Below are 18,149 nucleotides of genomic sequence, written 5' to 3' on the forward strand. Positions count from 1 at the left end.
AAGCATACATTTTTAACTATGAGTGTAATTAACCATTGGAACAATTTATCAAGGGTCCTGGTGGATTCTCCATCACTGACCATTTTAAATCAAGACTGGATGTTTTTCTAAAAGATCTGCTCTAGGCATTGTTTTGAGGAAGTTCTGTGGCCTGTGTTATAGAGGAAGTCAGACTAGATTATCACAATGGTCCCTTCTGGTGCTGGAATCTATGAATCTTGTAAATAGTTGTGTAAGGTGCTGGAAGGTCTGTGTCAAGCGCATTCAGTTACTCCTTTGGCTCAAGAGATAGTGTTTAGAGAGTCCTGTCTTCAAACCCTGTTGATGCCCCTTTTGTAAAACCACATGTGTTTATGTAATTAAAGAGTATATTGTAATATATATGCACCACGGCACTTGCCTATCTCCAGATTGCAGCCCCTTTTCTTCTCACATGTTCATTATGGTCACCCCATCCAAGAACCCACAAACTCCAGAGATGCCTTGTGAACCTGCTCCTGGCATTGACCTAGCTGGCCATGCACCAGTTCAGGGGAGGAAGCTCAGCCATGAGGAAGCTGTTTATTAACATATGGCCATTTGCCTTGCTCTTGTCTGTTCCTGCATCCAGGCAGAACTCCACTGGGCAGTGACCATCAACTCCTTGGACCTTTTCTCTGGGGTCTCTGCATGGCACCCCCACTAGCTCCCTGCTTCTGCACCTTTGACCTCAGCTGTGGCCTCATAGTTTTGCTTTGCCTCTTTTGGTTGATCAGTGTCTGTGTGGCCCCCTCTCCTTTCCTAGCGGGAAGGCCACTGTTCTTCTCTGAGATGGGGATCCACCCTCACTCCACAGAGGCCAAACAAGCCACCACCTTTCATCAGCAACACATCAGCTGAAACTTATGGTTACACTCAAATTATTTGCAATTGTGTAAATTAGCTCATTAAAATCTGTATAAAATGTTACATATGGCACTGCACAAAACTGGGCAACTGTCACCCCTCCCTGCTAAGCAGTAGCAAGTCTTGAGGCCTTGCTGGTCGGTTCTTCCATAAGGAGAGGTTCCCGGCCAAGGGAGGGAGCAACTGACAGAGTGAGCACAGGGGAGTTGGGCACTGAAGGCAGCAGGCTTCTGACTTTCATTGCTAAGAGACAATTAGGCAAATTAAAAGCTACTGCCCTAAATGCTTCAGCCGACCACATAAAAGCCATACTGTAGCTCTAGTTGGTGCTTCAACTCCCTCTGACTGTGGAGGTAGAGGACCAGCAGCGGACTAGCCAAGGGGGCACTGCCCAGTTACTGCAGAGTGCAGAATGTCTGACTATTGCCACGTGGCCAAGTGGTGTATGTGCGTGCCCAGGGCCAGCAGCTCATGGCCCTCGACACTCACATGCAGTGTCTGCGGGCCAGAGCTGCTGAACTGGATGAGCCGAGAGAGACAGAACTGCTTTCAGAAACAACATTTAGGCACATTGTGGAAAGGGCCCAAATCAGAACCAACTCCCCTGCCCTCTAGTTGAGGAATCCAGTCTCAGGAGGGAAGGGCGCTAAGGTGGTATAGAGGGCCACACGCTGCCTAGATGCAACCCACCTGCTGACTGAGATAGAGGAAGCAGACAATTCCTCACTCGCTGGAAGGGGTCGTAACAGTTGGGAGAGTAAGACCGGCTGTGCTGATGGGATTAGATCACCTGGAATATAAACAGCTGGTACGCAGTGACTGAGAGAATGCTCTGGTGTCTTGCCTGCTGGAAGCGAAGGTGGCAGATATCACAAGACACCTCATGTCCCCCTGTTCTCGCCTTATGCTAGAGTTAACAGAAGCGCCCAGTCTCCCTTCTCAAGCGTAGTCGGTATTTTATACAATTTGATCAAACTTTCCGAAGGGCCTATAGGAGATGCTGGGCTGGAGATGCTCTACCCAGATTCTGTTTGGAGGTACTTGCTTTCCGGAGGTTAAGTAAGATGGGTGTTACCCACACATCACCAATCCAACACAGGGGTAGTTATTCATGATGATTATTATTACCATGAGCACTAACAGCCACTAAGATTAAGATTGCCTAACTCTATCATTTACAACTGTTACAACTGCTTATAGTTTTTTTCCACATTTTAACTATGTGGACTGTTATTTTCCATGTTTGGTCCCTGCCTTGGCTTGAATTTCTTTTGCTTTTTTCAGGTTTCAACCCAAAACATTATGGCCAGATCTGGCCAAGTTATAAGCCTCCCCCCACCACCATTTGCACATTCTCAGTAGAGCTTGTTACAAACTTGTCACTAAACTCTGAACATTCCATCTACAGCAAGCAAGTTCCCTGGGCCTGCTGAGTCTCCTGAAATAGCCACCCAGACCAAAGCAACCCCTCCAGATGGGCCACAGATAAAATCACTTCTCCTGCTGCTGCCTTAACCTAGCAACATATCCTTTTGCCTAAAGGCAGGTGCACTGGGCTGGGAGCCAGGAGACCCTATGTTCAAGTTCCACTTCTCTCAGTGGTGTTACTAATTCTGTGTACGTCACAGCCCTTACTAAGAAAAAGGGTCATACTCTTCTCCTATAAGGGAGGCAAGTATCAAGGCTTCCTATGGTAAAGAAGAAAAACTGAGCCATTGTACAAGAGGTGGGAATAGCACTCAAATCATAGATTCATAGAATTGTACGGTTAGAAGTGAGGGTAAGAGTCATCTAGTCCAGTGGTTTTCAAATTGCGAGTCATGACCCAGTACTGGGTTGCAGAATGTAAGGCACTGGGTCACAGCGGCTCTGGTCAGCACCGCCAACCAGGCAGTTAAAAGTCCCAGCGGTGGTGCTGCCTGGCTAAGGCAGGCTAGTTCCTACCTCTTCTGACACTGTGATGTGCCCCGGAAGCAGCCAGCAGCAGGTCCGGCTCCGGGGGGGGGGGCGGGGGGCGCCACAGGGCTCCGCACACCACCCCCACCCCAAGCACTGGCTCCACACTCCTATTGGTTGGTTTTCGGACAGTGGGAGCTGGGGGGGCGGTGTCTACCGGCGAGAGCTGCGCAGAGCCACTTGCCTCCGCCTAAGAGCCGGACCTGCTGCTGCCTTAGCACACCCACTGCGCTGCTGACCAGGAGCTGCCTGAGGTAAATCCGTGCCCCAACCCCAAGCCCCAATCCCCTGCCCTAGCCCTGAGCCCCCCCAAACCCAGAACCACCTCCTGCACCCCAACCCCCTCATCCCTGGCCCCACCCCAGAGCCTGCACCCCCAGCTCAGAGCCCTGACCCTCTCCCACACCCCAACTCCCTGCCCCAGCCTGAGCCTCCCCCCAACCCGGAACCACCTCCTGCACCCCAACCCCCTCATCCCTGGCCTCATCCCAGAGCCTGCACCCCCAGCCCAGAACCTTGACTCCCTCCCGCACCCCAACCCCCTGCCCCAGCCCAGACCCCCCTCCCACACCCTGAAACCCTCATTCCTGGCCCCACCCAGCAGCCCTCACCCCAACACCCCAACCCTCTGCCCCAGCCCTGAGCCCCTCCCGCACTCCAAACCCCTCATCCCCAGCTCCATTGGGTCACAGGCATCAAGAATTTTCTTCAACTGGGTTGCCAGAGAAAAAGTTTGAAAACCACTGATCTAGTCTAAGGCCCTGCCAAGATGCTGGATTTTTTGGGTCTAAACAATACAAGACAGGTGGCTGTCCAGCCTCCTTTTGAAAACCTGCAGTGAAGAAGCTTCCATGACCTCCCTAGGCAGCGAGTTCCATTGTCCTACTGTTCTTACAGTTAGGAAGTGTTTCCTGAGATTCAGTCTAAATCTGCTTGTGCTGTAGTTTGAACCCATTGCCTCTCGTCCTGTCCTCTGTGGCAAGCGAGAACAACTTTTCTCCATCTTTTTTATGGCAGCCTTTCAAGTATCTGAAGACCACTATCATGTTCCCCCCTTAATCTCCTCTTTTCCAAACTAAACATACCCAGTTCCTTCAGCCTTGCTCATATGGCTTGCATCCCTTTGATCATCTTTGTCGCTCACCTCTGGATCCTTTCCAGTTTTTCTACATCCTTTCTATACGTTGGTGACCAAAATTGGACACAGTATTCCAGCTTCGGCCAAATCAGCACCAAATAGAGCAGTACTGTCACCTCCTGTGGCTTGCATGCTGTGCCTCTGTTAATGCAACCAAAAATAGCATTTGCTTTATTTTGCAACAGCATCACATTGCTGACCCATGTTGAGGTTGTGATCCACCACAACTCCCAGATCCTTCTCAGCAGTGCTGCTGCCAAGCCAGTTATTCCCTATTCTGTATTTGTGTATTTGGTTTTTCTTCCTTAAGTGTAGCACCTTACATTTGTCTTTGTTGAATTTCACTTTATTGTCTATAGCCCAGTTCTCCAATTTATCAAGATCCCCCTGAATTTTAGCTCTATCCTCCAAAGTGTTGGCAAACGCCCCCCTCCCCACCCACAGCTTTGTGTCATCTGTAAATTTGATCATTCTGCTCTCTATTCCTACCTCCAGATCGTTAATAAAGATGTTAAACCACACCGGACCCAGAACAGATCCCTGTGGAACCCCACATGAGACTGCCCTTGAATATGTCATCATTCCATTAGTAGGTTAGTCTTTGTTTGTGGTTGTTTAACCAATTGTGTATCCACTTAATGCATTTCTCCAGCTTACTTATCAGAATGTCATGTGGAACTGTGGCAGAAGCCTTGCTGAAGTCCAGGTATATTAGGTGCACCACATTCCCCCATCCACCAAACCAGTTACCCTGTCAAAGAAGGAAATCAAGCTGCTTTGACATGATGTGTTCTTGGTAAATCCATGCTGGCTGCTAGTGATTACCTGTAATAGAGTAGATTCAAGTTTCAGCCACTTAGCTACAGTGAAAAAGGATCTGTCAAATCTACATGCTTGGCTACGGTATCTGTAAAATGGGGCTACTCCTGCATGCGTAACCCACCAAACACACTCACCCAGCTGCCCCCACACTCAGTCTTATGACAGGCTGTGCCAAGGAGTCTCCAGCCATTACCTGCTGCTGAAGCCAGTGGGCCTGTGAGAGAAGGCCAACTTCATGCAGAGGAGCTTCTCCTGCAGTGGCAGAGGGGAGAAGAGGTCTGGAGGTTCCCTTAGCTAATGGAGACAGGCAGCATGGTCTGGAACCCAAGAGGAGCCGTGTGGGCTGTGCAGGCTGGAGCTCAGGCTCCATTCACACATGGCGCTTTGGAGGAACAGCTCCTGCCCAGGCCAAGGGAGACGCTGCTTAGCCTCACTGATGAGGGTGCTGCTAGTCCCGGCCCACATCAGTACACTTCTCAGCTTCTCAGTTTTCCTGGATTAGAGCTTCCCCTATTCATGGCTTCTGCTTCTGGGCTCTGCAGCAGAACCAGTGGACTGAGACAGAGCTATCTCTGTGAGTGGGAGGAGCCATGGCAGCAGAGTGCTGCTACCTGCCATCTCCATGCACAGAGCCTGGTCTGGCCCAAGGCACAGGGCTGCTTGCGCAAGTACAGTCTCTAACAGGCATCCGTTATGCACACCTGGCTGTCTGCCTCTCTCCCGGAGTGCCCATTGCCTCCAGCGTGAAGTGCTCCTGAGCTACTCCTCTGTCTCCTTCCCTGTGTAAAGGGACCCCTCAGTGCACAAGAAACACACTTTGCTTACAGTACTGCAGGCTGGGAGTGTGCTGCTTCATTCACCTCTATGCAAGCTGAGTGGGAGGGGAAACACACACTGACTAAACAGGAAGTAAGGGTGGGATGGAGCGCGTACCAAATCAACCCAGTTAACCCCTTTATGACCACTGTACCACACCTCTCCGAGGTGCAACGAGGGAGAATCCTGACGGTCTCCAAAGAGCCCTCTGCACAGTCAGGTCCAAGTGGTTAATACCACCAGTTACAGTATACTTCTGCTATAGCATAAGGCCACATTGTCCCTCCAACTAACCTTCTATATGGTCTGCACATGGCTATCTCTGGGGACAATCTGACACAAGGAGATATAGGGTTGGCAGCAGGAACGTCCCCAAACTTACTGAGCAATGAATAAACCCAAAGATTGTCCATTAGGCTCTACTCAGGAGAGCAAGAGGAAAACAGCCTGGCTCCAACGTTCTTTCACCTGGTCTTAGCGGGGCCACGTGCAACTTCCCAACAGCCTGAGAGGACGTTCTGGTGGTGTTCTGGCCATTGTTGAGATACAGCAGGCTGTAGAGACTCACTTTCTCTGCACGACTGCCCTAACCATCCTCTGTGCAGCCAGTGAGCAAGAGTTTTAGAAAGGGGAGGCCTCCCGGGCAGCATTTCCCCCAAAAGACACAGAACATGCTCCTCTCACAGACTTGATGGCCAGTTGCTGGTCCCATTCCTGCTGCTCCGTGCCAGGTCACCAGCATAAAACAACCAAAGAGCCCCCCGAGCAGAGGTGGTGAAAGTTCACTTTGAATGGGGGTGGGCAGAGTGAAACCTGACCATACTGAGCACCATACCACACCTGGGGAGTGAGGAAAGCCGGGGCAGACAGGGACATCAGGGTGTTGAGGGAGGTGGCGGTGGGAACTCTGCCTGGGGAGCAGGATGTCAGGGATAGGAGCAGGGTGGGTGCTCTGTACGGGGAGCTCAGTGAGCTACTAAGACTCAGGTGGAGGAGCAGCTGGCTCCAGGCTGAGAAGGGGTTCACATCTCAGTTGCCAGGGTCAGGGTAGCTGCTCCTGATCCTGGCCTAATCTCCCTGGTTCTTCTCTGCTCCCGGTTCCAATCCTCGGTGCCACAGACCCTGCACCAGAGTGTTCCCCTGCCCCCAGGGAATCCCAGGGTGGTGTGCAGCTGCCTATGGCCCCCTCTGCCCTGCAGTAAAGGAACTGTGCGGAGGATGTGGCCATGGGAAGGGGCTGGGCCATGTGCTGCTGGGCTCCTGGAAGCCCTGGCTGCAGAACAGCCCCTTGTGGAGCACTGCAGCGTCCAGCTGTGTGCATCATCTTGTCACAGCTTAATAGCAAAGCAGGGCCCCTCCTCTAGGGTTTGATTTCTCAGAACCACAGCCATGGTCACTTTACATGCCCATGTTTTGTGCCAGTCCTGTTCAACATTTATATAGCAATAGATTTGGGGTAACGATTAGAGCTGGCTGGACAATGTATTTTTCCCCCCACCGAAAATCTGGGTTTATTTTGTCAAAGAAATGAAAATTGAAATTTTTCAGGTTTTGATCAATAGTTTTCAGTTTTGAGGTTTTCAGATTTCTGACAGAAAAATTGAAAAATGTTCAAGGAAAGGCAACACTTTGCATGACAAATTTTGTTTAACAAATTTCCATCAAAAAAAAATTTTTTTCAACAGAAAATGTTCAACCAGCCCTAGTAATTCTCAGTCAATGAGACCAGCTGGGTGGTTCAGCCTGTGCCCTGCAGCTCCTCCTTTTGCATGACATTCACGGTAGTGACATCCCCAAGTGTTCAAAAATCACAAATCAGGTCCCCAAAATCAGGTTACTTGTTATCTTTTAAAAATCATTCCTTGCCTTTGGGTGCTGGGCCTTTTGGAGCCACATTATCACATCTTTCTGCATGAGGACTAGAAACTGTTACGAATTATACCTAATAGGTCACTCACACAAACTGTTACGAATTATACCTGATAGGTCACGCACAGGAACTGCTGCGAATTATACCCGATAGGTCATGCACAGTTCGAGTCTATGCTGAGGCACACAAACAAAGTCCACAACTGCAGAGTTCCCAAAGATACTAAGTTTATTACGCTCGAGCGTGGTGCCCCCCTGCTAGTCAGAGGGGGACCCCGAATGCAGGTTATACAGAGATTATATACCTTTTAGCAGAGCATGTTGCCCTCGTGCATCGGAAACCTTAGCCAATAGACAAACCCTTCCCTTATCTACCACCTATCCCTGCTAGGTACATTCCCCGGGCTAAACCATTACTTCAGCTACACAACATGATCCTAAAGCAGTGCACCAGTAGCCTTTCTTATCAGGATGGGAGGCTCACATCAAGGCCAGGAGGCAGGGAGTTAGGAACAGACAAAGAACAGAAACCAGGAGTCGAGACAGGCTGGAAACAAGGGGGAGGGTTTTCACAGGAATGCAGTATCTAAGGAACACTCCTCCTGGTGCATGATATGCTTGCTTTTAGACAATGGTGGGCCCCAAACCAAAATGGAGTCACATATGCTAACTTTTCCTTAACAAAATTCACATTTGCTTGTGTAATTAATGGAAGCTGAGCTTCACTCCTAATCACATGACTCCAAATATCATGAGATTCATGATACATCAGGCGAGGTGGCCATACTGCAGTCACTTGCTCTGAACTTCAGGCCAAGTACAGCCCATGCACCTGGGTACACTCTGACATTTGCTCCATTCTGCATGAAGCCCGCTGGGAAGTTTGTCTTTCAGTGCCAAGAATCTACACATTCTCTGCTGAGTTTATGAGCTGACTTAAGTCCATGTTTATCAGCAGTACATCATCAGTTCAGCAGTGTCTGTTCCCAGTCAATCTAGGACTCGGTTCAAAACAAGCTTCAATGAAATGGACACTTCACTCTTTCATCTCCACATCAGTAACTACCCATTGCCTTTATTTATTTCTCATTTCACTGATGAGAGCTTAAATTGCGTCATCTGCACACTTCTAAACATGCCCCTGATGCACCATTTTGGCCATCCAGTTCTTCTATGACACAATGTCATTGGGCTCAGTTCAGGGCCCTACTGTGGGGCTTAGGGAATAGCTAAGCAGCTGCACCATTCCACAGGGAGGGCTTGGACCAAGCATACCAGTGCCCTGGGGGCCTGAAAAGCCTGCTGCCCCCAGTGCAGCCAGCTCCTCCGCAGGCTGGTGCAGTGGGGGGCATGGCACTGTGGGGCACCAGGCAACCCAAAGGTGCACTGACAGAGCAGTCTATGTACTCCTTAGGTGGCAACTGTGGCAGGTCCTGATGAGGGCTGTCCATGCTCCTTCTGTCTCCACCCCCTCACCACACACACACACACACACACGTCTGACATGTCCTACACGGAACATGAGTGCTGGTAAATGTGTCACTTGGCTTCTGATAGAATGGAAATAAATTCTATCACCTCTTGCTTTGTAGCTAAAAGATCAGTCACATAAGATTTCAAATAAAAGAACAAATATTCATGATACTCTGTGGTGATGGGGTTTTTTTTTTTAAGCAACAGAACTTCCCATTAGACCATCCCCTTGCCATTTCAAGGGTTGGATTCCCACCCAAAACTAATCAAATTTTAAATGGATACAGAATTGAACAGAATAAAATTTAATAAATCCCTCTATACAAGTGACATTAAACTGCATATGTGGTAGTTACACTCCTCTGTCTGCAGAATTTTAACAGTCAGTGTTGCTCTTAGCAGCTTTCTACTAATAAAGCATTTGCTACCAAAAGGCAAAAAACTTTCCTCAGTTAAATTTCATAAGAAAGGCTTGTTTTACTTAGTGCTCTGTCACCCTCTCATAAATATTTTATGTACGATCTTTGATGCATATTTTTATAGTTAATCCACCTTTCCCACAAAGATCATAAAAGCAGGATTCCCTTTTGTACACATTAACCATGACCTGTAGTTTAACACAAAGGGTCTGTGTTGTCTTCTGTGAAGCATGACAAATCTATTAAGCAACTCGGTGAAATCCATTTTTTTATGTCTCTGTGTCCCCATCAGGTTGGTTTTTTTCCTGACCTCTCAGTCCTTCCCGGAATCTTAGCTGCTCTCTCACTCTGCTAGTTCAGCCTGCTTCTGTGCTCTCTGACAGTCACCATTGCAAGGACATTTTCACTAGGTTCTGTTGTTGTTACAAAACGCACCATTAAAATCATTTGTTCCATATGGCTGATGTCAGGTGTGCAGTCTAGAATAACAGAGTAATATCTTGCTGACTTCAGATCTGCCACAATCTTCTGTTTGACTTTTGTTGCTGGTAACTGTATGATCTCATTTTGAATTGTTTTTGTTGCTGGTAACTGTATGATCTCATTTTGAATTGTTTTTCCAAGGTAGTGGTGTGTGTACATTTCTTGGGTGGTGACTCTTCTTAGGTGCTCCTGGAGTACAGCATTAAACTCAGCAATCAGTTTCACAATTTTAAGGAAGTTTCCATTGTTTGGCACATGCAGCTGATCTGAAGTACCATGCAGTGCTAGGTTTTGGGTAGCAAGCATTCTCACAATGGCAGTGAGCCTTTTCAGAACATTTTGCCAGTAAAGAGACTCTGATGCAATCTTCTCTTGATGCTGACTATCTATGGTGGCCTTTAACTTTAGTCTCATCTCAAGCTCTTTCCACCTATGGACTGCTCTCTGCTGATTTGCTGCCTTCTCATGGCATGCCAGATTTCTAGCCAGATTTTTCCAGTCCTTTGTTCCTTTAGAACCCAGTGTGGCTGGAACATTAGACTGGAAGAGTTTGCAACAAAAACAATATGCAGCATTCTTGGTTTTTGAGTACATAAGCCGTGGCCTCTCCACTTTGTCGTCATTGGGGATTTCACGCCAGTAAACGTGTTGGATGGAAACTTCTATTTTTATTGTCTTTGGGGAACATGAAGTTTTTCACTTGCTGTGGCCCATGCAGTACAAGGAAGTCCCTCAGGCTACTGCTCAAGTGGGTCCACAGCCCTGGATCATCTAGACTTAAGGAACTAAACTCAGCAGCAGCCGTTTCTTGCGCCTCCACCACACTCTTCTCTGATCTACGCTTTTTTTCAGGAATGTGCATGGTTACATCCATTTGAGATGGAGATATGGATGCTGCAGTAGCTGCCAGGTAACCTGCACTCTGACTAACTGGAAGATCAGGCATCTCCTCACCACTCACATCCTTACTGGGGCCGGAAGGCTCACCATGAACATTTGTGTCTATGTATCTCAGGAAAACTCTTTCCAGCTTAGATAGAAAAGCTTCCTTTGCTTTCTTTGCTTTCTTTCTTTTTCTGAATGCTGCCCCAGAGTGGCGTTTTCTTCTTTCACTCATGACTGCTGTTCTATGCCACCTACAGTGGCTCTCACTCAATTGAAGGGAACAAATAAGCAGGCTGGTAGCAGGGCCTGAGTGAGGGAAGATATCAGCATCTTAAGCGCCTAACTGGCTCCTACTACTTCAGTTGACAGCCTATTCTCCTCAAGTGGGTTCAGGAAAGCAGCAGGAAATGGGAAGCTCATGGTAAGGCCAGCCCTGGACACAGCAGAGTCAGCGCTTCTTCCAGGTGTACCTACTGACACCTCCAGTTCATGCTTCCAGCACCTGCCAGTGTAAACCAGAGCTTACTTCTTTTCTGGTGACTCCATACTCCAATATACTCGTGGGTAGGCTGACAATCACCGGGCTTCCCTCAGTGAGGTCGGTTCTGTCTCAAATGCTCCCATGAACAGTCAAAATTCCACTTACACATTGGTAAAGTGCCTAAAGGGAGTCTCCTCTTTGCCGTTCCCAATCCCATGTGCATGTTTTGCTGGAGTGGGCTGGCGAGCTGGTGCCTCATCATCAGGGGGTTTTGATATAAGACTCTGGGAAGCAGGGAATGATCAGGCCAGGCCAGTCTAGGATATGTTCACATGCAGCACATCATCTGGCCACTAGATATCTGTACGTTTTCTAGAGTTCCAGGCAGGATGTGGTTCCTGGTGAACAAGGGAGCCAAAGCAGGGACTCAAACTTCATGGAAGCCGGTTTATTTGTGTCCATCATTTGTAGTTGTTTTCATTAATAAATGCTTCCTGTTTTAGACAGACTGTGTTTCCATATGGCATGACATGTTAAACAGGCATTGGTACAGTGGGAAGGTTTCCAGAGGAGGGGTGGTTCAGTTTGGCCAGTTACAAATAAGCAGAAAGGCTGTGAAAACCTCTCTGGGACACAGGGAAAGCAAATGGACTCAAGAAAGATTGCTGGGGAGAAAGGAAGGAAGTAGCCCTGAGCAAAGAAGAAGTGGTTTGCAGCTCACACTGGACACTTGCTTCCTTTTTGCGACCAAACTTGGAGCACCCAGTAGAGAGGAGAATCACACATGCACAATATGCCTCCCATAGCCAGTACTGTGCTGGAGAGTCCCCCTTAAAACACGTGGAGGGAAGGTTACTGCCCTTGGTGCCAAGCCTGCCAGATGGTGCAGCTCTGGCAATGTAAAGGGGTGGAAATGGCCCTCTCAGAATACTCTTGTCACTGACAGAACAATGCTACCCCAGATCCCCTTGCAGCCAGGGCATAGGGGCACGTCAGAGGCAGGCTGGGGCTGCTCTAAATTGTGCTGGGGGCTGAGCCCAGAACTAGGCAGAGGCAAAGGTGCCTTAAAGGCACCCACCTCTGCCTCTCATCTCTGACCCATTGCCAAGTGCAGGAACAAAGCACTGTAGAGTCAGGGGCCTTGTGTTCAGGTGTGTCTCATTCTCACATCAGTAATTCCTGCTAGGCTCAGACTGCATGCACCACGTGCTGGGATGTATAAATCCTTCTGCACCCGGTCTGTGCACTCCTAGGCAGGTCACGGCACCACAGATCTCATCAGTGCTCTTACATCAACTCTCAAGGGTGAAAGAATGAACACAAGAGACTTTGAAAGGAGGCAGCCCAAGATGCACATAGCGGACACGACACAGACTGCAGACAGTATGGCCTTTGAAAGGGAAGCTGCATTTCATTATCAAACCACTGGAACAGCAAGCAAAATAATGCATCTTAACAGCTCGCAGCCTAATTGTGAAGGGCTCATTTTCTCAGTGTCCAAATGAGAAAGACTAAAATGTTTCCATATTCAGATAAATACTTTGGAGGGTCAGAGGTTTGGATCAGATCTCCATGTTTTGCTTTAATATTCACAAATGCATTACTGTCCCGGGGAGATGAATAATAGCAGCTATTTCATCGCTCTGACAGTGTTAAGACGTAATAAATAGTCCTGGTAGCATCCAGCATCCTTCTCCATGAAGTCTGACCACAAACTGATCTCCTGTTGGTAATGGAAATGTCAACTTGATTCATTCTTTCACCTTCTACTTCTTACCCAATAATCTTTAAACCGATAGAAAAGCCATGCAAAAATTGTTCCTCTTCCCCCTGTGAAAATAGCTGTTTGAAAACAGGCCAGCTCCAGAGCTCTCTGGAGACTCTAGTCATGAATGGAACTTTGGGTTTCATTTTTGCCCCTTTGGGGGTTACATGTGTTTCCTCTTTTGTTATTAATTTTTCCAGGGTCCTGCAATCCCTGCACAATAGCACAGGCCTAGCCAGCAGCTGAACAGGACACAGCCCTCGAGTCATCAGATTCCTCCAACTTTGCCGATCTCATTTGACAGCCAGCAGGATTCAATAGACCTTTGCATATAACCACTTGACTATCATGAATATGCCCCATCAATATAGTGCCAGATTCCGGTCCCCCTTACCCACACTGTGTAGCATCTTACACTGTAAGGGAAACGGTAGATTAAAATGTATCACTACATGGGGCCAACTCAGGTTTGACGTCACTTCCTCAAGAGTCACATTTTCTGTCTCAGTCCAAACCCACTCCACAAATTTTTAGCAATGCAGACATGGGTCTGATTAATGTTGATATATCTAGAATGAATTTTCCATATCAATTCAATATACCCCCCCAAAATCTCACTCAAACATTTTCGGCAATGGAGATATTCTCTCTTCGGAACATCCCCCCTTGATTTCTGTGCCACTGTCCCCCAGAAAACCAATCATATTTCTACAACCTGTCCAGAACTAATTTGAAGTGTTCCAGGATAAGTCATGTTCTTTTGTTTCTCTCACCATCAACAATGTATCTTCCAAATAACTGGTGATGCCTTTACCTACTGGAGATCCCGATCCATTGTTCACTGGAGCAATGACAGAGCACAGGCAATGCCATTGGTAAATACATAGGCCTTTGAGTTTGCTCACCATTCTTTAAGAAAAACAAAACAAAACAAAAAGCCCACTCCACAGCCACCTGCTAATGCACTTAGCCCTGGTCTACACTAGGAGTTGAGGTCAAATTTAGCAGCATTAAATCGATTTAACCCTGCACCCGTCCACACGACGAAGCCCTTTTTTTCAACTTAAAGGGCTCTTAAAATCGATTTCCTTATCCACCCCCAACAAGGGGATTAGCACTGAAATCTGCCTTGCTGGGTTGAATTTGGGGTATTGTGGACACAATTAGATGGTATTGGCCTCCGGGAGCTATCCCAGAGTGCTCCACTGTGACCGCTCTGGACAGTACTCTCAACTCAGATGCACTGGCCAGGACAAGAAAAGGCCCCCGAACTTTTGAATTTCAATTTCCTGTTTGGCCAGCGTGGCAAGCTGCAGGTGAGTGCAGAGCTCATCAGCAGAGGTGACCATGATGGAGTCCCAGAATCGCAAAAGAGCTCCAGCATAGACCGAACGGGAGGTACGGGATCTGATCGCTGTATGGGGAGAGGAATCCATGCTATCAGAACTCTGTTCCAGTTTTCGAAATGCCAAAACATTTGTCAAAATCTTCCAGGGCATGAAGGACAGAGGCCATAACAAGGACTTGAAGCAGTGCCGCGTGAAACTTAAGGAGCTGAGGCAAGCCTACCAGAAAACCAGAGAGGCAAATGGCCGCTCCAGGTCTGAACCCCAAACATGCCGCTTCTATGATGAGCTGCATGCCATTTTAGGGGGTTCAGCCACCACTACCCCAGCTGTGTTGTTTGACTCCTTCAATGGAGATGGAGGTAACATGGAAGCAGGTTTTGGGGATGAGGAAGATGATGATGAGGAGGTTGTAGATAGCTTACAGCAAGCAAGCAGAGAAGCCATTTTTCCCGACAGCCAGGAACTGTTTCTCACCCTGGACCTGGAGCCAGTACCCCCCAAACCCACTCAAGGCTGCCTCCCGGACCCGCCAGGTGGAAAAGGGACCTCTGGTGAGTGTACCTTTTAAAATAGTATACATGGTTTAAAAGCAAGCATGTTTAATGATTAATTTGCCCTGGCATTTGCAGCTCTCCTGGATGTACTCCCAAAGCCTTTGCAAAAGGTTTCTGGGGAGGGCAGCCTTATTCCGTCCACCACGGTAGGACACTTTACCACACCAGGCCAGTAGCACATACTCGGGAATCATTGTAGAACAAAGCATTGCAGTGTATGTTTGCTGGCATTCAAACAACATATCTTCTTTATCTCTCTGTGTTATCCTCAGGAGAGTGATATCATTCATGGTCACCTGGTTGAAATAGGGTGCTTTTCTTAAGGGGACATTCAGAGGTGGCAGTTCCTGCTGGGCTGTTTGCCTGTGGCTGAACAGAAATGTTCCCTGCTGTTAGCCACGGGGAAGGGGGAGGGGTGAGAGGCTAGCCACATGGTGGGGGGAGGCAAAATGCGACCTTGGAACGAAAGCACATGTGCTATGTATGTAATGTTAACAGCAAGGTTTACCGTGAAAGATTGTACCCATTGTTCTATAAAATGTGTCTTTTTAAATACCACTGTCCCTTTTTTCCCCTCCACCAGCTGCATGTGTTTCAAGGATCACAGGATCTTCTCCTTCCCAGAGGCTAGTGAAGATTAGAAGGCGAAAAAAACACACCGATGATGAAATGTTCTCTGAGCTCATGCTGTCCTCCCACACTGACAGAGCACAGATGAATGCATGGAGATTGACAATGTCAGAGTGCAGGAAAGCACAAAATGACCGGGAGGAGAGGTGGTGGGCTAAGGAGAGTAAGTGGCGGGCTGAAGAAAGGGCTGAAGCTGAAAGGTGGCGGCAGAGCGATGAGAGGAGACAGGATTCAATGCTGAGGCTGCTGGAGGATCAAACTAAATATGCTCCAGCGTATGGTTGCGCTGCAGTAAAGGCAGCTGGAGCACAGACCGCTGCTACAGCCCCTGTGTAACCAGCCGCCCTCCTCCCCAAGTTCCATAGCCTCCTCACCCAGACACCCAAGAACGCAGTGGGGGGGCCTCCGGCCACTCCACCCCAGAGGATTGCCCAAGCAACAGAAGGCTGGCATTCAATAAGTTTTAAAGTGGTGTGTGGCCTTGTCCTTCCCTCCTCCACCACCACCCCTCCCAGGCTACCTTGGCTGTTATCCCCCTATTTGCGTGATGAATTAATAAAGAATGCACGAATGTGAAGCAACAATGACTTTATTGCCTCAGCAAGCGGTGATTGAAGCGAGAAGGGGAGGGTGGTTAGCTTACAGGGAAGTAGAGTGAACCAAGGGGTGGGGGGTTTCATCAAGGAGAAACAAACAGAACTTTCACACTGTAGCCTGGCCAGTCATGAAACTGGTTTTCAAAGCTTCTCTGATGCGCACCGCTCCCTCCTGTGCTCTTCTAACCACCTGGTGTCTGGCTGCACGTAACCAGCGGCCAGGCGATTTGCCTCAACCTCCCACCCCACCATAAACGTCTCCTCCTTACTCTCACAGATATTGTGGAGTGCACAGCAAGCAGTAATAACAGTGGGAATATTGGTTTCACTGAGGTCTAACCAAGTCAGTAAACTGCGCCGGCGCGCTTTTAAACGTCCAAATGCACATTCTACCACCATTCTGCACTTGCTCAGCCTATAGTTGAACAGCTCCTGACTACTGTCCAGGCTGCCTGTGTACAGCTTCATGAGCCATGGTATTAAGGGGTAGGCTGGGTCCCCAAGGATAACTATAGGCATTTAAACATCCCCAACAGTTATTTTCTGGTCTGGGAATAAAGTCCCTTCCTGCAGCTTTTGAAACAGACCAGACTTCCTGAAGATGCGAGCGTCATGTATCTTTCCCGGCCATCCCACGCTGATGTTGGTGAAACATCCCTTGTGATCCACCAGTGCCTGCAGCATTATTGAAAAGTACCTCTTGCGGTTTATGTACTCGCCGGCTTGGTGCTCCGGTGCCAAGATAGGGATATGGGTTCCGTCTATGGCCCCACCACAGTTAGGGAATCCCATTGCAGCAAGGCCATCCACTATGACCTGCACATTTCCCAGGGTCACTACCTTTGATATCAGCAGACCTTTGCATCACAGCAGCCCCCACAGTAGATTTGCCCACTCCAAATTGATTCCCAACTGACCGGTAGCTGTCTGGCATTGCAAGCTTCCACAAGGCTATTGCCACTCGCTTCTCAACTGTGAGGGCTGCTCTCATCTTGGTATTCATGCACTTCAGGGCAGGGGAAAGCAAGTCACAAAGTTCCATGAAAGTGCCTTTACGCATGAGAAAGTTTCGCAGCCACTGGGAATCGTCCCAGACCTGCAACACTATGCGGTCCCACCAGTCTGTGCTTGTTTCCCGGGCCCAGAATCAGTGTTCCACAACACGAACCTGCCCCATTAGCACCATGATGCCTGCATTGCCAGGGCCCGTGCTTTGAGAGAAGTCTGTGTCCATGTCCTCATCACTCTCATCACCGCACTGACATCGCCTACTCACCCGGTTTCACTTTGCCAGGTTCTGGTGCTGCATATACTGCTGGATAATGCACGTGGTGTTTAATGTGCTCCTAAATGCCAATGTGATCTGAGCGGGCTCCATGCTTGCCGTGGTATGGCGTCTGCACAGAAAAAAGGCGCAGAACAATTGTCTGCCGTTGCTCTGACGGAGGGAGGGGCGACTGATGACATGGCTTACAGGGTTGGCTTACAGGGAATTTAAATCAACAAAGGGGGTGGCTTTACATCAAGGAGAAACAAACAACTTTCACACAGAATGGCCCCCTCAAGGATTGAACTCAAAACCCTGGGTTTGGCAGGCCAATGCTCAACCCACTAAGCTATCCCTCCCTCTGGTATTTCAGGCAGGACTTCACAGAGGGAGGGAGGGAGGAAGGGGAGAGCAAATGAATACAAAACAAATCTGGTCTATTTCTTGTTTTGATCCACTCCATCTATCTTTTACATCTTTGGCTGCCAGCAGACAGTGCAGAAGGACTGCAAGCCATCCACATCTCCTGGCTGCTTGGCAGAAAATGGTGCAATAGGACTGCTAGCCATCCACATCTCCTGCCTGCTCACCATAAGACGGTACAATAGGACTGCCGGCAGGACTAAAGAGAATGACCTGGTCGAGTCACTCCTAATTTAGTCCCTGCACCCATATCTGCCCAGGCGCTCCTGACCGACCTTACCAAGGTGGCCAGGAGCACCTCGGACATGATGAGGATGGTTCTCAGGCCTATTGTACCG

At 48.6% G+C, this 18,149-nt stretch overlaps 1 protein-coding gene across 2 annotated transcripts in view; it reads left to right on the plus strand.

The window, feature by feature from the left end:
- Positions 1-15,953, plus strand: part of GSG1L (GSG1 like) — a 141,503-nt gene extending 125,550 nt beyond the window's left edge. The window contains exons 6-8 of one of the 2 annotated variants that reach the window (XM_074965603.1): positions 4,475-4,568; positions 14,487-14,892; positions 15,479-15,953. In XM_074965603.1, the coding sequence (XP_074821704.1) occupies positions 4,475-4,568; positions 14,487-14,892; positions 15,479-15,861 (883 nt within the window). In that variant the 3' untranslated portion in view covers positions 15,862-15,953. Of the gene's footprint in view, positions 1-4,474; positions 4,573-14,486; positions 14,893-15,478 lie in introns of both variants that reach the window. The other variant, XM_074965606.1, reaches the window with a different exon arrangement.
- The last annotated feature ends 2,196 nt before the right edge of the window (positions 15,954-18,149 follow it).

Source organism: Natator depressus, chromosome 10 (assembly GCF_965152275.1).
Source record: "Natator depressus isolate rNatDep1 chromosome 10, rNatDep2.hap1, whole genome shotgun sequence".
Taxonomy (NCBI): domain Eukaryota; kingdom Metazoa; phylum Chordata; order Testudines; family Cheloniidae; genus Natator; species Natator depressus.